At 36.1% G+C, this 23,207-nt stretch overlaps 1 protein-coding gene across 3 annotated transcripts in view; it reads right to left on the reverse strand.

Annotated features, from left to right (window-relative positions):
- The window catches only part of WDR72 (WD repeat domain 72), a 220,135-nt gene that overhangs the window by 70,256 nt on the left and 126,672 nt on the right, over positions 1-23,207 (reverse strand). For all 3 annotated transcript variants that reach the window (XM_076004386.1, XM_076004384.1, XM_076004385.1), the window contains exons 15-18: positions 21,616-22,421; positions 18,899-18,990; positions 14,944-15,023; positions 6,595-6,790 (exon numbers count right to left, since the gene is read on the reverse strand). In XM_076004386.1, the coding sequence (XP_075860501.1) occupies positions 6,595-6,790; positions 14,944-15,023; positions 18,899-18,990; positions 21,616-22,421 (1,174 nt within the window). The remainder of the gene's footprint in view (positions 1-6,594; positions 6,791-14,943; positions 15,024-18,898; positions 18,991-21,615; positions 22,422-23,207) is intronic.

A 23,207-nucleotide genomic window follows, 5' to 3' on the forward strand; every position in this document is an offset into this window, starting at 1 on the left:
TGTAATAATGGATTCTAGGTGCTAAATAATTTGTTCTTATAATCCACAAATGCATCTTCATCTAACATATGAATACCTTGATATTTAAATAAGATTATCTATGAGAAATCTCAAATTAATATAAAAAATGAAGTTTTAAACTTCCTCGCTTCCTGCAGCATCCCAAATCTTAGCCCTTTCAACTAATATGTATGTGCCAAAACTTTTACATTCCTAGCATTTATCAATTGGCATTTCCAGTTTCCAGAAGTAAAACTTTTTATTTTTTAACCACTAAAACTTATATTCATATAAATTTATATTCCAAATAGAAGTCTTTATATTAAGTATACCTTTAGTGGAATAGCTTATAATGCTACTCCCCCTAAGCTTTGTAGAGATTAGGTATTCAATATTTGTTGACTGATTTCCTCTGGAGGATGTTTTTTCTGTTGTCTTGCCAAACATCTAAGGTTTTGCTACCTTGTAATTCCCAACTTGGGCGATACATTTCTCTGTAACTATCAAATAGAAGGCAATTGCTAAATATTTGATGAATTAAAAAATAGTGAAGGAGAATTATAGGTAATTGGGAAGCAATGTCATATAGTGCTGAATAACCAAGATTCTGAAGCTAGATTGCCTGGTTTCATTCCTGGCTCTGTCACGTGTTGGCAATAAGACCTTGGACAAGTTACTCAACTTCTTTGTATCTGTTGTCTCATCAATAAAATGGGTATAACAATTCTACCTATTGTTGCCCAGTTTAAATAATTTGAGGTATATGAGGTGCTTAGAACATAAGCTATATCAGTGTTAGCTGTTATTATGGTCATCATTATTTTTAGCCAACTTTTTGGTGGGCTAAATCCCATTCATCCTTTAGGTCTCAGTTTAAGCATCTTCTCTTCCAAGAAGCCTTTTTGACCCCCCAAAACTGGTTTTAGGTGCCACTTTGATGTGTTTCCACAGTCTCTGCTGCTGCATCTGGCACACTTTCATGGGCAACTTGATGCGAGTTTGCTTCCCCAACTAGACAGTTCTAGTTTCCTCTCTGTGCTACCCTCAACTCTTGGGTCACTGCATAGAGGCGGAGAATGATTCAGAAAGACTTATTTAAAGTTTTGTAGATAGGGCAATACACAATATAGAGTATCGGGTCACCAACTCTGCATACCCAAAAGTCTATCCTATCTGCTTAATCTTAGCTTCCTCACTCAATCCACCCAAAAGCTGTTGTCGAGATATGTAAGTACAGAAAATAACAAAGAAGAGCTCTAAAACATGCACCATCGATATTTGTATTTTTGTTTCTAAATGATATACATCCTCTTAGTATGTCGATATTATGTCTATTATAAAATATACACAAAAAAGAAATATCAAATGAGGAAATTAACACACACACACATCTGCATACCTCCTGATGCATCGTAAGTTTGGCAATGCCATTTACATTTTTTTTGCTTAAGCTTGAATTATTAGTATTATCCTCAATCCATATTTTCTTGGCAGGGAACTTTAAGCCTCCTGTCCATTTTCTGGGGATTGGTTTAGTTAAAACTAGAAAATAAAATTGGTAGATCGTCTAAGCAGATACAGGTAAAACTGAGTGCACCAGCAGCAGCCTTTTGTGGAGTGCATCTTCCACTCTTGCTTCAGCACACACACCTGGAATACTGTATGCAACACTGCACCACCCAACATAGGAGTCAAGTCAGGACAATGGTCAACCATGTATCACTGGCTGGGCATGGTGGCTCACACCTGTAATCCTAGCACTCTGAGGGCGAGGCGGGCGGATTGCTTGAGGTCAAGAGTTTGAAACCAGCCTGAACCAAGACCCCGTCTCTACTAAAAATAGAAAGAAATTAATTGGCCAACTAAAAATATATATACAAAAAATTAGCTGGGTATGGTGGTGCATGCCTGTAGTCCCAGCTACTCGGGAGGCTAAAGCAGGAGGATTGCTTGAGCCCAGGAGATTGAAGTTGCTGTGAGCTAGGCTGATGCCATGACACTCATTCTAGCCTAGACAACAAAGTGAGACTCTGTCTCAAAAAAAAAAAAAAAAAAAAAAAAATCATGTATCACTGTCCTTGGCCTCTAAACCACAGGCAATGTGATCCCATCAAAATATGTGCCACTTCTCTGCTCAAATGATTTCCCATCTCACTTAGAGAGAAAGCCCCAGACCTCACTATGACAGACAAGGCCTTCCATGAAGTGTCCCCCACGACTTATCTGCTCTTTGCTCACTTATATCACACAGACCTTTCACAAATGACTTCAGTGGCCATAAAGAAGAACTCACTTAGACCTGGACACCTTAAAGTAGATGGAAGAAGATGCCTTAACTATAAATAATTATAGTCAAGGAAGAGTTTCCCTATGGAGTGGTCAACTATATTCCAAAGCCTTTCCACACATAGACAGATTTCCTTCTGGGAAGTTCACAGGCTGAGGAAGCCTGCCCTAAGCCCATACTTCTGCAGGGAAGGACAACCAAAGCTGTTCTGTTGAATGTATATTTATTTCTTCGATTTACAACAAATGCATGGTTTTATTTAAACAAAACGCACATTTTCATTATTTAATTTTCTAGATAAGTCTTTGAAAATGATGCATGTAATAAAGATTATTTGCAATACCCATATTTGATGCATCATTTTCACAACCACACGGTTTAACGTGAAATTTAAATTCAGCCAATAATTCCAGGGTGACAGTTTTATCTACAAAGCCTCCATTTCTATTTCAACCAATTTATTTAATGGAACAATTTAGAACACTCGCTTAAACTGATCCAAATAACATTCAAGAAAAAATAAAAGTAAAGGGAAATAACTTTCAAATGGATTTTAATAATAGAAACCATTGCTGTTTTTAAAGAAATGAATCTTAGTCTCACATATGAGTGTTAATTGTACAATTTCTTATCAAAGAGATTCAAGGAAGATAGCAATGTAGCTGTTATAAAAACATAAACTCAGATAAAATCCACCGCTGCCCCATAAATCTGCCACTGATATGCAAATATTAAGACATCAAATAAAATGCATGCTGTGGAATGTAATAGGTGAAAACACTGAAAAATAAATATGATTCAGAATTACAGAGTTCAAATACACACTGTGATTCAACTCTTACTTTGTTTGGTTTCCATTGCTTTCTAGAGTCATCTCGTACAAGTAGTTCCAGAAACCTGGTGATTTCCTTCATTATGAGGGCTGAGATGGCAATGATTTAACACTCTGCATTTTCTTTGGTAATAGTAAGATTTATGAGAGAAGAATAAAAATCTAAAAAACCACTCAATAAATTATTCAATTTTTAGATCAAGTTGATCTAGGGCAAATTTCCTTCATGTTGTTGGTATGGAGAATGTAGCTTATTGGATAAGATCACAGTGTTTAAGAGAATATCTGGGTTTGCTCCTTTACTGTTAGTAATTTTTGCAACTGTAGGCAAGACACATAACCTCTGTTAAGTCTTAGTTAATTCATTTTAAAAAGTGGGATAATAATAGGAAGTCTTAGATCATCTCTAAGGTCAAGATGTACCCACTGGTGGCATTCAAGATAGCTGATGTCATTATGCACTTATCTTTTAAACTTATTTTAAGATTATTTTAATGTATATGAGAAAGATTTAAAATTAGTATGTCAAATAAAAAAATTTAAAGGGGGAATCTCTCAGGACAAACCTAGATGGCACCATGGGAATTGCTCTTTCTCAGAGAATAAATAATTCTTCTCAGTTGTACTTTGAAACGAACATGAATATTTTATAAACTGTGAACCTGTTTATACAAAGGACTCGAATGCTGACAACTGTGTTAGGGTTCATGTAGATCACGTAGGAATTAAAGTACTTAGCATAGTGTTGGAGTGTATTAAGAACTCAATACTTATTATTTTTCCTTATGACCTATTATTGTCATATTGCCATAATGTTAATAAGCCAGATATACTCTATCCCAGCATAAAAGAAGTGTATGAGTACCTGTGCAAAACAAAACCACCATCTTTTACTTTCCAAATGATTTACAAATAAGATATATTACCAAGAAATCAAGAAAGAAAATTAGGGGAAAAAAAGCGGGGGGAAGGCAAGCTAACAAAGGACAAATAAGCAAGGAGGTGATAAAATTAAACCACACATACCATTTGTCATAAGAATATTTGGTAAAATAGTATATGGTGCAATGACACTTGGGCTAAGTAAAACTGTCTATGAAAATTTGAGGAATTATCACACCCAGTGAATAGCACCTACACTAACCTCCTTGAATATTGTCTCAGGACATTAGACATACAGAAAACAGCTTTGGGTTTTTGTTTTGTAATGTAATGAAAGTCTAAAAACTTTTCCTATAATTTTACTAAGTTCTTCTAGATAGTTTTAAAAATAAGTCTTTTCCCAAAGGGGAAATATTAATATTGAATATAATCTTACTTAGATATTTCACTCTTCATTATATAATATGTGTTTCCCATCTAATTGCAATTGCAGTTAATATTTTCCTGCAGATAGTATTTTTGAAGATAATATGCACTCAGTATTTTGTGAGTATGTTATTATTCTTCTAAACAAAACATTCCAAATTTTACTCACCAACATTAAAGTAGCTTTAATATTTTGGTGTTCCAATTCTTATCACAAATGAATTCTAAATTTCCTTTTATCTTTAGGCAAAGAAAGGATTATTCAATATTTAACAAAAGATAGATAACTCCAAACTTTAAATCTGAATATATTTAGTCATAGTAATACTAAACTCCCTAATGTGAATAGCCTTCTCTCTCTCTCTCTTTTTTAGAGACACGATGCTGCCCAGGCTGTACTTGAACTCTTAGCTATCCTCTTCCTCAGCCTCCCAACTATCTGGGACTACAGGCACATGGCTAGTATCAACAGTTCTTCTGCGTGAGAATGACCTGGGGACGGAACTGCGTCAATCTTGTGAAACTTGAAATATGGGTAAGCCATGTGATAATAAAACTCATCTGAAGTTTCACTTTGAGAGCAGATCAAGAATTTCTTACCCAGAAAAGAGGGCTCTGGGCCAATGAATGAGGGAGACTCTCAAGGTTAGGGAGAAGGCTCAGAAATGCCACCTAATGAGAGTTAACACAGAAATGACACTAGTTGTCCTGGGAGAATTGGAAGTAACCTATCAATGACATTATGGGTAGCCCTCCGTATGAATCAAGAACTCAAATGTAGTCACTGAAAATCAACTAAAAAGGGATTTTTCTACTTTTCTTGCTTGAAAGGTGTAAGACAACTGCAATTACGTGAGACAATGGAACGTCTTCAAAGAGGTGAATTACCAGTTAAATAAAGTTAATTTCCAGAAAACAAACAAAGAAATAAACCAATGACTTAAAATAGCCATCTAGCTTTACCAAATTATTTACTAAATTTACCATCATCAGTAACTGTCCAGGCTGGCATTAAGAAATATTCTAACTATTTTGATCTTTGGTCTTCATTGAATATGTCTTTTCATCTCTCATTTACATAACACTCAATCTCCAATTAGTAATCTTATAAAATTAAAGAGAAGAAATCATTATAGTACATTTCTAAGAATTATACCTGTTCTAAGATTTAACATTTTAAATATAATAATATTTCTGACTCCCAAATATGTAAAAAGCAAATATCTCTGTGAGAGCTTAAAGAAGTACCCAAAAATGTAACAACCTGTGATATATAAATTTGTAACACATTTCCCTGACAAAAACACACAACTAACTATATTATAAATTAATTTATTCATGAAAAGCTTATTAATAAAGTTGAAAATTAAATTTATACTTAATTTTTTCAGTTTTTTATTTCTTTTTTTAAGTCACAGCTAATGAGCTGAAAAAAATCAGATAACATTTTACAATATAAATTTAGATTCACTGCTAGCCTTAAACTGTAAGCATTATTATTAAGAAGTGATAATGTTGAAGTTTGTTATGAAATCAAATGGTCCAACTATAAAACCAGTTTAATTTTCTGTATGATATTTCTTATGCTCAGAAAAAAATTGGCACATGGCTATTAACAAGGTACAAAGTGAAAACAAATTTACCCATTATTATTAAGGATAAATAATATATATCCTATTACGTTACTTTTAATCCTATTTTCATTTTAATCACTTAACTTCATAACCTTGTTATAAATAATATAAACTGTTCTCCTAGCAAATAGTTATGATTATAACAGAATCCAGAAGTTCCCTAAAAACTTGACAATTATAAGAGGAAATCAATAGAATAGGTCAGGAACAGGGCAGTTAGTTAGCTTGGTTCTTGCAGAAATGATATATTGTGAACAAATTTTCTCAACACTTTGTAAGTACAGATGCTCCTCAACTTATGATGGGGTTATATCTGGATAAACCTATTGCAAATCAAAAATATTTTAAGTCAGTTTATCATAACTTTAACTTACGATGGGGTTTATCCGGACAAAACACCATCATAAGTTGAGGTCTAGTACTTTCACACTGAGTAAAGCTGAAACATTGTTAAATTGAACCATCTTAAGTCAGGAACTGTCTATAGCAGAAAAGTGATGTTGAAAGATCATGCCAATAAATTTTGTACTTACTTTGAGGAGGCAAGGTGCTTCTAATACACTGTAACTCTAGTTCCTCGGCCCATTCCATCTTTGGCACGTTCTGCATCATCTCACAGTTACCATTCTCTGCCAAGGACACTGGTTGACTATTTATTGGTGTATTTCTCAAAGTCTTCATGTGCTGTTGAACTTCCGCCAAGAGAACGGCTTGTATTGCTTCAGTTACCTGTAAAGTTTCGGGGAGAGGAGGTTATGAATTATTTTTGATATTATTAGAAATGCTTGGGTATCTTGCAAAAAAAATCCAAAACCCAGAATTTTGATTTCAACAGGTTTTCCATAAATAACTCTCCATTCTGCTGAATTAGTATCTAAAACAATTGAAAAGTGGGTAGTGAGAAGTGGCACCTAAATGCTCACGTTGTTTCTTTGCAAGTGCAAGAGATTCTAAGAGGATACTTGAGAGGAGTTTTCAAAGTCCAGAGTGCTAACCATTATACTATGGGCCAAGAGGAGTTTTCAATTCTTTCTCTTAATTAAGCTCCTTTCATTTTCACCACGAGATATATGAATATATCATATCATTCTTAAAGACAAGGTTAGATCCTCAAACTATGTCTAGCTTCAAAGAACGATTTAGTTAAAAGCACTGAATTTAAACTATGTTTAATACAGAAAGCGAAAGCACTTTAATAATAAATGTCACTGAACTGTGTGTATGCATATGTTGCTTCAGATGGATTAAAGTCCTGCAAGGCATGACTTCCAGCTGTTGTGCATACCCAGTCAAAGACCCCTAGCTGGGTGGAGGAAAGGAAGACACTTGTCAGAGAGCATATAATCCAATATCTTCATTTTTAAAATGAAGAAGGTGGGACATGACATCCTAAGGTTACGCAGACTTGGTGGACAGACCTCCTGATCCCTGATTCCATGTCCTTTGTAGTGCATGTCCACCCGTGCGTCTGTGTCTTCATCCCTCAGTGCAAAGCTAGGGACAGTTTGCATGGGCCTCTTTCCGGCAAGAGAAGAGGCAAGGTTCAGGGGTTAGGTAGAGCCCAAGGAAAGCTAGGAGCTGATCAGGGAGAGAAAGGGAAGGACACGACTGATACAGGCGAAATTAGAACACCTCTCTGTGATCCTTCTTTGGCCAAAAGTTAAACATTTCATATAGTCACATCACACCGCTGTTCATTTTCCACTCAGAAGTCTGCCCTTTCTCGAGCCATGTTCCACGATTGCCAGCCTACCCATAGGAATGTCTTGACCTAGGCATTTGGGACAACACCAACCGAGAGGAGTGATCTGGAGATGTTATGGCCCCAAACCGAACATGTATTCATCTAAACATTTATTCAGTCTATTTCTGTGTCACAGTAGCAGGTGAGGCCTTTAGGCTTCAGCGACACCCAGAGAGCTTATGCTGAGAATAGATGCCCGCTGAACTACTCGGGCAGAAGGAGCTGGGATCCTGACTTTTAAATAAAGAAACCCATTACAAGAATATTGGAGCAGCTTCCTGATTGCTGATTATCCCCCGTCCTTGCCCAGCTCACACTCGAATGCTTGATTAGGGAGTGAAAAAAGGCTAGTGAATGGTATCATTTTACTATTGCATATCATGTATACTAACATGTAGTATTGCCTATCATGATACAAGTGAATGATGCCTACTCATGAATATCATGTGATGAAATATTCAACATTGTACTATCAATTATATACCATGAATCTAACATATAGTTCTATATATCATGATGCTCATGAATCATGTCTACTAGTATCTAATAATGATGAAACATGATAATATTATATATGATATTGACTAACACATACTACTATGAACCATGATATTGCTAAACCATGCTGATTTATGTGTATCATATAATGGGATATATATTTTTAATTATTCATCATAAACAATTTTATATTATTGAACTTATTTCATTTGAACTTTGCCATACATGTTATTTGACAGAACTGATTACAAGATGTGGATGATGTGGTAGAAAGAACTGGAGATCAGAAGTGAGAAGGTTTGAGTTTCTGATCTAACTACAACAGTTACTACAAATGCAACCTTTGACAAGTCACGAACTTCTCTGAATCTTTATGTCCTCACTTGTAAAACAAAGTCTATAATACTGAGAGAGGTTAGGTTGAGATCACTCAATAACAGAATAGTGTGTGGCACTTGCTCTTTACATAGCTATCAATCAAGGAGGAGAGTGGAGGATATTCTTAGACCATCAGTGTGTCCAGACTATGGTATAACCCTCAGAACAGGCAGTTTGGCCATATGTCCACACTGGGTTTATGGCTGCCTTCTCACACTGGGAAGATAACCACCTCCAATGAAGATAACCACCACCCACAATTGTGATATAAAATGTCATCTCTCCCACGGGATATAATATCCTTTATGATTCTTTCTTAGAAATATACAGGAATTTATGTAATTTCAGTTAGCATTTCTAATTATTTAATTTACATGTTCTGACTTCACATTTTTTAACTGTTAAATTTTTTACATAGCTGTCACTACAAATGCATATTACAAGAATAATGATGTATCATCAAAAAACAAGAACAGAAATAACAATGGAATAAAATATATTACTCATAATGAGTTGGGTACTCAGAGCCAGGAAAGTTAAAGGGGAATTCTGAATGGCACATATTCAGTTAGAAACAAACTCAAAATACACCCTTTAAGCTTAGTGTGAAAGCAACATTTGGTATTATTCCCATTTGGAGAGAGAGGGTATGCCTTATGAGCATGTAATAATGATATCACAATTTCTGGTATTCAATGAGCACTAAATAAATGCTAGTGGAACTGAAATAGATTCTGCATACTTTGAAATATAACCTGTGGAAAGTATAATTTATTAATAGTTTATAACTATTAGTGCTGAGTCTTTCTAGTATAGAAATATAGTAGATAAATTTTGCCAATAGTCAATAGGGATAGAATTTTCTCCAACAAAACAGTATTTTATATACCTTTGTGATTTTAATGATGAGCTAGAATTAAGCACTGTGGCTATAAAGCTGTCGCTTTAAATGCACACAAATAATTTTCTCTGAAAAGGTAGATATGCAAAGCATTATACTCTTTTATGAGGGAATGTGCAGAGATTCAAAATAAGGTTTATAATCCATTGCCTGGAAAGAGTCAGCCACAAATCTGGGCTATATACTGATTACTAGAGGTATAACTGAGCCATAGGCAAGCTAGCAATGTTAGTGGTATTTCACTAACACCCTGGAACAGCAAAGTACTGAGAAATAGCATAGAGCATCATGGAGACTCATATGAATCCCTGCATCCTGCTTGTTGTTCTAATGTTCAGAGTTTCTGTTATATATATAACGCATTTTTCTAACATTCTGGCTCATGCTGGCCTTTCATGTCCTTATATTGTCTCCCGGAAAAGCAACATTTCTCCCCAGAGGCCTGACTTTGTACCCACTGTTCTTACATTATAAAATCCCAAGAACTTCAGTGCAGTGCCAGAAACATGTAAACTATCAACCTCCCAATTTTTCCTGTTTCTTTTTCAGCATTTATTTATTTTATTTTTTTTGAATATACAAAATCATGTTTATAATCAAGGAAAGGACAAACTTTTTTAAAAAATTTTTCTCTACCACATAAAGATTATTTATAATTAAAAGGAAAAAGAAAAGAAAATCTACATGTTTAGCAACAGGGAACTGGTTACATCAATTATGGTCCATTCATACAATGGAATATACTCTGCAACGGCTATAAAGAATGAAGCAGATATCTATGTGTTGACATGAAGTAGTAAGAACCATCCATTTAATTAAAAAATCAAGGTACATAAAAGTGTGTAGATTGGGTCAAACAGAGCTAGGTATATACCGACACCTTTTATGAAGCGAATATTACTCTGATACCAAAACCAGGAAAGGATGCAACAAAAAAAGAAAACTACAGACCAATATCCCTAATGAATATAGATGCAAAAATTTTCAACAAAATCTTAGCTAACCGAATCCAGACACTTATCAAAAAAATAATCCACCACGACCAAGTGGGCTTCATCCCAGGGATGCAGGGATGGTTCAACATACGTAAATCTATAAATGCAATTCACCACATCAACAGAAGCAAAAACAAAGACCACATGATTCTTTCAATAGATGCAGAAAAAGCTTTTGACAAAATTCAACACCCCTTCATGATACGAACACTTAAGAAAATAGGCATAGAAGGGACATACCTAAAAATGATACAAGCCATATATGACAGACCCATAGCCAACATCCTACTGAATGGGGAAAGATTGAAATCATTCCCACTTAGAACTGGAACCAGACAAGGCTGCCCACTATCTCCACTTCTGTTCAACATAGTGCTGGAAGTCTTGGCTACAGCAATCAGACAGGAAAATGGAATCAAAGGTATCCAAATAGGGGCAGAAGAGATCAAACTTTCACTGTTTGCTGATGATATGATATTGTATCTAGAAAACCCCAAGGATTCAACCAAGAAACTCCTGGAACTGATCAATGAATTTAGTCAAGTCTCAGGATACAAAATCAATACACAGAAATCAGAGGCATTCATATACGCCAACAACAATCTAATTGAGAACCAAATCAAAGACTCAATTCCCTTCACAATAGCAACAAAGAAATTAAAGTACCTAGGAATATATTTAACCAAAGAGGTAAAAGACCTCTACAGGGAGAACTATGAAACACTGAGGAAGGAAATAGCAGAGGATGTAAACAGATGGAAATCCATACCATGCTCGTGGATCGGCAGACTCAATATCATCAAAATGTCTATACTACCCAAACTGATCTACAGATTCAATGCAATACCTATTAAAATCCCATCAGCATTCTTCACAGATATAGAAAAAATAATTTTACGCTTCGTATGGAACCAAAGAAGACCCCGAATATCAAGAGCAATTCTAGGCAACAAAAACAAAATGGGAGGCATTAATATGCCAGATATCAAACTATACTACAAAGCTGTAGTAATTAAAACAATATGGTATTGGCACAAAAACAGGAATATTGACCAGTGGAACAGATGTGAGAATCCTGATATAAAACCATCCTCATATAGCCATCTCATCTTTGACAAAGCAGACAAAAACATACGCTGGGGAAAAGAATCTCTCTTCAATAAATGGTGCTGGGAAAACTGGATAGCCACCTGTAGAAGGCTAAAACAGGACCCACACCTTTCACCTCTCACAAAAACCAACTCATGCTGGGTAACAGACTTAAACCTAAGATATGAAACTATTAGAACTCTAGAGGAAAAAGTTGGAAACACTCTCCTAGACATCGGCCTGGGCAAAGAGTTTATGAAGAAGTCCCCAAAGGCAATCACAGCAGCAACAAAAATAAATAAATGGGACATGATCAAGCTACAAAGCTTCTGCACAGCCAAAGAAATAGTCATGAAAGTAAACAGACAACCTACAGAATGGGAGAAAATTTTTGCATCCTATGCATCCGATAAGGGACTGATAACTAGAATATACTTAGAACTCACGAAAATTAGGAAGAAAAAATCAAATAACCCCATTAAAAAGTGGGCAAAGGACTTGAACAGAAATTTTTCTAAAGAAGAGAGAAGAATGGCCAACAAACATATGAAGAAATGCTCAACATCTCTAATCATCAGGGAAATGCAAATCAAAACCACAATGAGATATCACTTAACCCCAGTGAGAATGGCCTTTATCAAAAAATCTCCAAACAATAAATGCTGGCGTGGTTGCGGAGAGAGAGGAACACTCCTACACTGCTGGTGGGACTGCAAACTAGTTCAACCTCTGTGGAAAGCAATATGGAGATACCTTAAAGCAATACAAGTGAATCTACCATTTGACCCAGCAATCCCATTGCTGGGCATCTACCCAAATGATCCAGTGACACTCTACAAAAAAGACACCTGCACTCGAATGTTTATAGCAGCACAATTCATAATTGCAAGGCTGTGGAAACAGCCCAAGTGCCCATCAATCAAAGCATTTATTTTTATGTTGGGAGTTTAGTGCATGAGAAGCAAAAGAAACCATCTCTGGACAAATTCACTAAACTGCAAAATTAACTCATTCCTATCCCCTACCTTAAAGGTAAACACTCAATTGCTGGAGTGGATTTTGTTCTGTTTCACAAAAGTATTCCATTACCACCTAGTGCTCCTAAAATACATAAAAAGAAAAATCAAGCTAACATGATTTCCACTAACTGCTTAAATGAATGGCTTTACAAAGAATGAGGATTGGTTACTGAAGCAGTTAATGGATACTTGGAAGAGTCTCTGTTGTTCTTGAAGGGCCCAGGAATTCTCATTCCCATTTTATGTGTGAGGAAAATAAATAATCAACAAGTTAAACCTATCCTCCAGAGTCATGCATCAGGCTAGTAGTAGAGATCAGAGGAGAACTTTGGGCCAGGAGTGGTGGCTTATGTGAGTAACCCTCACACTTTGGAAGGCCAAGGTGGGAGGATCACTTGAGGCCAGTAGATCAAGACCACAAGACCAGCCTGAGCAACATAGTGAGAGTCCACCTCTACAAAAAAAAAAAAAAAAAGAAAAGAAAAGAAAGAAAGAAAAAATATTAGCCAACTATGACAGCATATGCCTCTAGTCCCAGCTACTCAGGAGGCTGAGGCAGGAGGATCACTTGAGCGCAGGAGTTAAGGTTGCAGTGAGCTATGATTGCTCCACTGCACTCCAGCCTGGGCAACAGAGTGAGATCCTGTCTCTTGAGGAAAATAAAAAAAAAAGTGAAAACTTCGAAGCTTGGACTTCGTGTAAACAGTAAATGCTCTGGTAATATTTGTCCTATTGCCAGCATTTCATACAAGGTCACAGAATCACAGAACCTCAAAGGTCCATTAGTCCAAACACATCCAAACCACATTAAAATTTATTTGAAGGTCAAATGAACAACTACAAAAGATCTTTAGATTAGAGCAATTTGGGATCAATGTTTTGTTGGGTTCTTTTCCTTAAGGATTTTTTTTCCCCACTGAGGAATTTTTTGGCTAGTGGGGAAAAAAAAATTCTCACTTTTAATGGATAAACTTGTTTGAGGTGACTGCTGATGTGCTGATATTTTAGCATGTACTAGTGTTTATTCTGATTATTGTAGAGGCTGTTTGCATAGCTATTCATTCATTCATTAAATATTTATTGACTGGCTACTGTCACTACTGCTTTTCTGGGCAGTGGTGAGAGAAGGGTGAATGAGACAAACAAGGTCATTGCTCTCAGCAAGTTTATATAACAGTGAGAAGACAAAAAATAAGCAAGCAAAAAAGCAAACGACATAATTCCCATTAAGAGCAATCACAACAACAAAATAAAACGGGATGATGTGATGGTTGCCAAAAGTAGGGGAGGCGGGGAGGGGGTGGTGGCAATATTACTTGGAGTGATCAGGGAAGAGTTCTCCAAGGAGATAGATTTTCAGCAAAGAGCTGACTGATTAATGGAGAAGTGAGAATTCCAGCCTGAGAGAACAGTGAGATTCTGATGTGTGAATGAGATTTGTGTGTTCTGAAAATAAAAGGAAAGTCAGTGTGACTACATCAGGGTAAAATGGGAATGGGGAAAATGAAGAGAGATGAGATTAGGCTGGGGGCAAATCATGTGGAAACTCGCAGGCCATGATAAGTTTCCATAACCATTCCAACTGTATACATTTAGTTTTATGGTGTCCATCCCTAGAATTTGTTCTGTTTCCCTATAACCAAGAAAAACCATTTGTAATTGGAGTTATTGCTATTCTCATCTTGGAAATTTGACATTTATCAACTTCATGATGATGAATAAAGTTCCAATAAACATTCACCTAAGCGATGCACAGATATTTATTACACAACGTACAAAGATACTGGTAGGAATCTGAGACTCAAAGAAGTCTTAAAAGAAGAAGAAGGACTTAAATTGGACATTGAAGAAACCAGTTCTCTAAACCAACTCACAGATGAGATACTCTTGGAATTAAAAAAAAAAAAAAATGATTTCTAACTTCAAATTCCCACATGTAGGTCATGGTGCATTTTGAAATCAAATGATAGACAAGGAATTCCTCCCAAACTTAAATCCAACTGGGCAAGAAGTTACCTATGGCAGCATGAGCCTCAGCCTGTCCATTCATGCTCCTCCTTGAATGGTGCACCCTTGCTTGTGAGGTCTTCCATGTTTTCACTCACCTCTGTCTGGCTCTGCATGAGGCTTGTCCTGGGAGGGCCGTCTTGTGAGGACCAGTAACTACTTACTTATACTTTCAGGTAAAGAGGGGTATCGATGAACCACAGAAGCCAGGAACTCATCCAATAACTCCAAGAACACGCACTATGTCATACCTGCACAGATTGGTCTCTCCAACAGGAAATTAGCTTCAAAAGTGAAAGGTCAGCCTCCGGTACATGGGATCCATTCTTGCCTAGAAATAGACAGAACACATTTACATCTTGAGAATATCAAAAATAGATGCAACCCAATGGTCCTTAACCCTGGCTACACATTACAATCACCCGGGTGGGGGGGGGGGGCTTTTTTTCTTTTTTTTTAAAAAATACCAGTGCCCAGGTTCAAACTTCTAGAGATTCTGATTTACTATCCTGGAGTTGGAAAGGCATTAATACTTCATAAAAGCAGCTCAGATTATTTTCATGTACAGCCAGAGTCAGGAACCATTTATACATATGTATACATATTTCTAACAATCATGCTAACACATATCCACATCAAATCAAATTCGCTTTTATGCCTTAAACCTACCTTTGTATCTTTTTGCCAACCTAAGACAAATCACCTAATTTTATAATTCCTTCCTTATAGAAATAGTTCCTAAAATGTGACCCTGCCACGAATCAGTATCTATCACGTGTAAAATTAAATAAAAGACTTGCTTTGATTTGTCCTTTCCCAGCTAGACCACTTTGATCAATAGGTATAGCACTAATGCTTTAATTTGACTCATTTTGTTATGCATTGTTTCTTTTAAGTTTGCCCTCTTGAGTGTCCTTTTTATGTATTTGCCTTAATGTTCAGTGTGAATTTTTAAGAATGAGCTAGGCCTTGGTCTATTTAAATTGATCTATAGAGTGTCCAACAGTTCCCTCCACCAAAGAAAGCACTTAATAAGTGCCTTTTCATTAAATGAAAATGTCCATAGAATCATCCGAATGAAAAATCAATGAATTAAGACTTTCTGATGGCTAAAGTATATCATCTAGGTGCTGGATCCTGAGAGTGAGACAGAAAAGAATGATAAAGCTTATGCTAGCGGGAAAATTGTTACTGTAATTGTCTATTTAAATTCCTATATTAATAAATGTTTGACATCCCGGTATCAACTATTTGATTAGCATTTGTCCGATGTACTTTTCACTGAATCAACATTTTATATATTAACATATGCCATATATATTTATCGCATTAGTAGCCAATGAAAATGTGATGGAAGATATCTGATATAATGCAAATTGAGAACATGAAGGAAATATAGAAGAAACTCCTGACCAATTATTAATATTATTTTTTCCTTATGAAGCATACCATATAAACTTGAAATGACCAAGTGTGGTGTGCAAAACATGTAAGTATGACAGAGCGCTATGATTTTGAAATCATACTTTCCATTTTCTCATGAACAAAGCAGGTAAAAGAAAATTTTCTTCTGATCTTTCTCCTTTCTCCCTCTCTGATTTTGTTGACCTTGTGACTCAACCCATCAAAGCTAAGTATTGGTCTCAACTGTTAGTACTTACTGGCATCATGGGGTATTTCACAGCACACTTTAATGTGATATTAAAATTTTAATATGTGATAGAAAGGAGAGCCAACTCATCTTGGCAATGTCAGTGAATGAAAGAATTAATTGCAACTTCAGGGAGAAAGATAAAAAGAAAACATCCCAGCCTTACCAATATTACTCAGCCACCATTCCCACTGCCAGAAGTGAGTATTGGTTCCTGTCAACCCTTTAGAATGATCACGTCAGAGTATTATTTTATTCTTCAGGATTGGGCTGGTTAACACTAACATGATGAAGCAAATCCTTTCCTTTTCCTTATCTCACATCTTCCTATTATTTTTTTTAAATACTCCTTATTTCCTTAGTCCTTAACTGAATTTTAAATGCAATAAATGCCACACTAAACACCACGGAGATTATGCAGTGATAACACTCAGGATGCTATGGTTGGGGCTGCCATAGGAAAAGCAGGGGCCTCTGAAGCTCTGGTTAGCATTTCCCTGTCTCTGCAGAGATACCTAAATTAAACCTTAAATTATAATCCCTTTCACGGTGTTATAAAAAATGAAAACCAGATAGCTAACCCTAACAAGGGCTACTACCTAAGGAGAAAGCAGGCAACACAGACTGGGCCATATAGAAGGAACACTGTTTACAATCATAAATGTGAGAAGTGGCCTGATATCATGGACATAAAAAGGGGTTAGGGATCAGATTTGGATTGGAACCCAGGCCCCTCTGCTTAATAGCTGATGGACTATGAGTAAATCCTCTAACTCTGCTGAGCCCCATTTTTTTAAAGAGTAAAACAGAAACAGTTCCTCCTACTATTCAGGGTTGTTTATATATTAAATGCAATAATATATTTAAATTTAAACCCATCAGTGTAATTCTTGGAACATACTAGGCACTAGATAGTTGGAAGCTATTAATAAACTCTCACTTGAAAATATTCTTTTTAATAGTCCTGCGAGGGCTGCTGTGTACTGTTACTTAGGTCATCTCATTTATAGATCGCATACTGCACAACTTTGTAGGCAACAAACACATTAAGCCAGCAATCATATCCCCATTTCACAAATGTAGTAAATAGGGCTTTTAAAGGAGTAAAATACATGCCCAATGGAACATAAGAAGCAAGTAACAGGGCTAGATCTTGAATCTCAGCCATCTATCTCATTTATCTCCAAAACCATTGTTCTATTCGCTGCTTATCCCTTAATTTTTATCATCTAATAATTTTTTTCATCCACTAATTCAAGATTTATTTGCTTCATTCCTTTTAGGTATTGTTCTAGGAAGTGGGAACATAACAGCAAATAAAATAGTCATTAAAATTGCAACCCCCGTGGAGCTTACATTTTGGCAGCAGGAGGCATATGACAAATGGAAAAAGTGACATGTGCCAGATAGGGAAGAGGATTATGGAGAACAGTGTAACAGGGAAAGGGGTGGGGAGTGCTGGGAAGGAAGTAAGGACCTTTACTGATAAAGTGGCAATTGAGCAAGACTTAAGGATGGGGCAGGTAGAGGGAGAGGAAGTTGAGCCATATGAGTACCTGGGGAAAGAACATTCCAGGCAATGGTATGGCCAATGCAAAGGTCCTAAGCCTGCCTCTCATGCTAGGCTAAGAGTAAAAAGGCCAAGGTAGGTAGGATGAGTTAAGCAGGGGGTGAGTACCAAGAGATGAGGTCAGATGGGGGCTGCATGTGTGATGACATGGGTAGAGAAACCAGATTGCAGAGGGCCTTGTGAGCTATGGTAAAGACTGTGGCTTTTATTTTGAGTGAAACAGAAGCCACTGGAAGATTATAAGTAGAAGAGTGAGGTTCTTAGTTCCGAATAGATCACTCTGGTTGCTCGGTTGGGAATAGAACGTAGGAGCCAAGAACTAGAGCAGACGGGTGGTTGGGATCCTTCCGTGGACATCCAGGCTAGACAGGATCAAGGGTCACACTGCGGGAGTTGGGGGAGTTGGTCATGCAGGTGGTCAGAAATGCTCAGGTCCTGGGATATATTCTGAAGGTAGAACTGACATGATTACTGAAAGACTGGATGTGGGATTTGAGAAAAAAGGAACATAAAAAATGATGCCAAAGTTCTTGGCCTGAGCAATCGGAAGGGTAGGATTGTCATTTACTGAGATACCCAAGATTTGGAAAAGCAGGTTTGGGAGATGAATTAGCCATTTGGTATCAAAAGAAAATCTAAACTCTGAGATTGATACTCAGAAGAATTCAAGATTATTACTCAGAAGGATATAGTCTTCTGAAATAGCAATGATATTATCTAATAGAATGATCATTTATTTGGTAATAAAGATATTGATGCAATAAACTTTCCAATAAATCACGTTACCTTAATTTAATATCTAAATATTTTCTTAGCTGAAAAGTTTCAGACATTCAGGCATTTCAAAGATCATTTGACAAAATCTCTGTTTTATACTATGTTATTCATTTTAACATTGCTATCCAGTTTTACAAGGACTCACTAATTATTTTATTTCATAGGAAAAAAATAAATCAGATTGTATCTACGTCTGTAACTCCCTTACCATTTCTTAAGTAACCATAGAAGCTTGACATGTTTAAAATATCACTCCCAGGACTTTTCACCTTATTATGTACAGATTCCATTTTGAAGGAACTGTTGGAAAGAAAAGATTTAAAGGACATTACTAACATATGAAAAATATTTTGAGAAAATAAACTGAACATGGGGTGCCCAATTACTTTAGCAGATTAGTAAATCAAATACAGATTATTTTTAAGCAACATCTTTCACATTAATCTCTTTTGTGAATCTTATTTCCCCACTTTGCTCCCACCTAAAATCTTTGTCCCACTTGAATTACAAATCTCAGTTTACCAGAATCATCTGTGACCCACTTTTATAGGAGGGGCCTTGCTACTTTAGGTCACACGACTTCAGGCCAATGCAACACGTTTTTAAAGCCTACTATGTTGACATCTGCCAAAGAATTCTCTCCAGGTATCACTGGGGCCTCAGGAAGACAGGCTTTAGCCTAGGCCTGTGTTTCAATCATAGGAATCTTCACACACTACCAGGGATGTCCTCATCGTCAGACAGTCATTTCCTTAAAATTCAGTTAAGTCATGCACGCAGTTGTTAAGCATACAGTGATTTTTTTCAACCTTAACAAGCACAACAAAATGTTTATGAAATGGTCAAATCTTTCAGAAGGATCTGGTGTGATAAATCCAATACACATTATTTCCATTTCTCAAAAAAAAAAAATGATATCCGGGCTCCTTTTATAAAAGACCAAACCTGGATTGGAGAAGCAAGTTCTCACCCTACACCTCCATTCTATAATTTATTTCAATGAAGAATTCTTTAAAGCATCAACTCATGTGTGATGACAATTCAAAGGGCATTTAATGGAAGGCATCCTGAAAGCCCATAAGCTTCCCCAAAGGCCAGCAACATGCCACCCCCATCCTACATTCTGTGTCAGGAACAAACTCAGAATGAAAACCTCTGGCAACCATCTGCTCCGTGGGATCATAATTAGACAAATAAAGTTTATTAGCAGCCTAAGCTTTTAAGAATTTGAAGATCAACTATCCCACCCACCTCATTTTGTAAAAGAGGACAATAAGGCCCAGAAAGGCTAAGCAACTAGCCAAGAGTCGCATAGCTAGTGTGACAACAAAACCAGGATTCAATCCTAGGTCTTCTGACTCCAGGCAAAAGACTGGAGTTTTTTCCACCAAACTTTGGTGTTATATAATTTTCTTAGTAATAGGAAAAAAAAAAAGAGAAAAAGTAAAGGCTATCTGAAATATTTTAAAATATATTTAGGCATTTAAAATGAACAAATGAAAAGAAAATAGAGAAAAATTACATATACGAATCACTGAAATTTACCAGGCTCTGTTTTCTCATTATTAGGGCCACCAAACAGAAAAATTGAAAACTCTGTAACACAATAGTGTTATAATGGAAAGAAACATAACACCAAACCCTATATAATCCATTTGGACTTCCACCAGACTCTAGGTTCACTGAGGGCAGGCAATCCATCCATTATACAGTGCCTGGCACAGATATTTGTTGAACTGAGCTCTTATCAAAGGACAGAAAATTCAGAGACTTTCTACCACCTACCATATAATAGGGAGTTCAAACAAGGTCTCTTCTAAAAAGGCTTTCTGATGGTTTAATATCACACGAATTATGTTCTTTATGCTGACAAACTATACCACTTATTTATACTACAAATGTTTTCCCTCATTCCTTTACTTTTCAGTGTTTTCTACTGGTTTAATGTGCATTATCTTTATCATTTGAATGAGTTCCTATCTAACCCATAAATTTATTTTATGTTTCTTCTCCAGGCCAGTACTAAAAACATAGGAGAAGAAAGTAAACATTTGGTGAATTGAATTCAATCCTGAAACATCAGACTATGAAAAGCTATACTGAATTTTAGCAGTGGGAGAAGGTAAACATACAGAGTTGAGATTAGGAACTAATCAGGCTACAGAATTAGACTGATGCCTAGTTCTGTATCAGCCTCTAGAGAGCTGAAGTAACCTTCAGTTTGATATTTTCTCTCCATAAGCTTCAATACCCTCATCTATACAATAAGCAAAATAATAGTACCTATATTCCAGCTTTGCTGAGCATATTAAATGAAATTATGAATGTAAAGGCATTACACAGTGAATAGCAGATATTAAACACTAAAAAAATAGCTATTATTATTACTAACCTATAATTTCTATAAATGACTTATGGGATAGCCTCTTTTATTTTAATATGCAAGAATATGAACTAAAGAGTATGATTTGACATATGAAATTTTCAAACTTTTCCTTTCCTGATGATATATATTAATAAAATATATCACCCTAAGCATTTACTTAAATTTTTTTCATGCTTAATTCACATCATGTGTAATAGATTTCATGGTGTATATGTTTCTATGTGTGTATGCATGTATGTATCTATCTATTGATTCATTCAGCATCCAGCACTATGTCTTTCCTGGCACATATTATGAGAACAATGGATATTTGTTGAATGAATGAATTTTAAAACATACAAATTTATCGCCACATTGTCATCCAATCCCAAAGAATTAAAAAAAAGATTTTTTGAAATGTGGTTTGAACAAAGAAGTTGTTGCATATTTATCCCCCATTGGAAGGAAGAAAGGAAAACTAAAGAGTTGAATATAACAAATAATTATCATTTTTTTAATGTCCCAAATTAAAATAGTCAAAATCACTAGCCATATCTTACCTGTCAGTTCCACAGGTCAAGTCTATTGGCATGTTAACTAATTTATTAACTAAAAATAGTCTGCTCAATAAATAAACTATAGTGTTTAACTCTTGCAAAGAATTACATTTATTTTCCAGTCCTCTTGGAATGGCAAGCTGATTTGAAAGAGTGGCTATGTACTTATTGGACAATTCCAAAACTTTTCCAGAAAATAAGTTTACTCTTGAATCATCTCTTTTCGTTTCAGTATTGCATAAATCCCAACCTGGCAACATCAACGAGAAGTGATCTTCATTTGAAGCAAGTCCTAAAGAAACGGGACCCTGAAGCTTTAAAATATTGAGATGCTTAATGCACAGATGATCTAGTTCTTTATCCACCCCCCATGGCAAAAGGCAAGACAAAAACAATTTAGCTGTGTCTATGGTAAGGTTGGCATCCACTCTTCTTGATGGCTCAGGGTGCATCTTTTTGGAGCTCTTCATTTTCTTCTGCCTTTTAATGCCATCGTTTTCTTCTGAGAATTTGTTGGCACTATCTCCTTGGGCCAGGCTTTCGCTAGCAGGCTTGGCTTGTGCCTCTGCTGAGAGAGTTTTATTTTTCTTCAGTGTCATTGTTTTCTTCTCTACGGTGCTCTTGGCTCTTCTCAGGATCTCGCTACCATAGAATGAACTGGAAGAGTCACCATCACTCAGTGGAGTCGGCAGCAGAAGTTCAACAAGGTTTTCCAGATCAAATAGAAGAATGTGAAAGCCAACATGGCTCCATTTTGTCTTCACAGGCAAGACATTAAAAGGCCTTGGGACAGACTTGGCATCAGCAGCCTAAGGGGGACAAAAAAAATTTACGTGTCAAAGTTCTTGTTCTTTAAGTTACTTTATTAAAGATTTCATGATATTGAAGTGACATGGGGAAAAAAAAGTAATAAATAGTGGTATAGCTCAAGGTAAGTCATTTCCATTTTTTTTGGTCCTAGCTATAAAAATTCCTTTCTAACTTAAATATTTTATGTTCTGAAAGTATTTGAAAACTTTTCTTCTTCCTATAAGTTTTGTTTTTCCTCTGAATAAATATGAATTAGGCCTGTGGAATAAGATAGCACCAGATTAACATTGTTTGACATAAACTCTCACATCTTCTTCTTCTTCTTTTTTTTTTTGAGACACAGTCTCACTCTGTTGCCCAGGCTAGAGTGAGTGCTATGGTGTCAGCCTCGCTCACAGCAACCTCAAACTCCTGGGCTCAAGCAATCCTTTTGCCTCAGTCTCCTAAGTAGCTGGGACTACAGGCATGTACCACCATGCCCAGCTATTTTTTTCTATATATTTTTAATTGGCCAATTAATTTCTTTCTATTTTTAGTAAGGATGGAGTCTCACTCTTGCTCAAGGTGGTTTTGAATTCCTGACCTTGAGCAATCCTCCTGCCTCGGCCTTCCAGAGTGCTAGGATTACAGGCATGAGCCACCGTGCCCGGCCCACATATTCTTATTATTGTTGTCATGAAGACATACACAGAAAAAGTGGGTTTGAAAATGAAGAACAAAAGTTACTCACATTCACAAATTTAAGAAGTATTTTTACAAGCATGGGTCTTTCAAATTTGTTAAAA

This window comes from Microcebus murinus, chromosome 6 (assembly GCF_040939455.1).
Source record: "Microcebus murinus isolate Inina chromosome 6, M.murinus_Inina_mat1.0, whole genome shotgun sequence".
Taxonomy (NCBI): Eukaryota; Metazoa; Chordata; class Mammalia; order Primates; family Cheirogaleidae; genus Microcebus; species Microcebus murinus.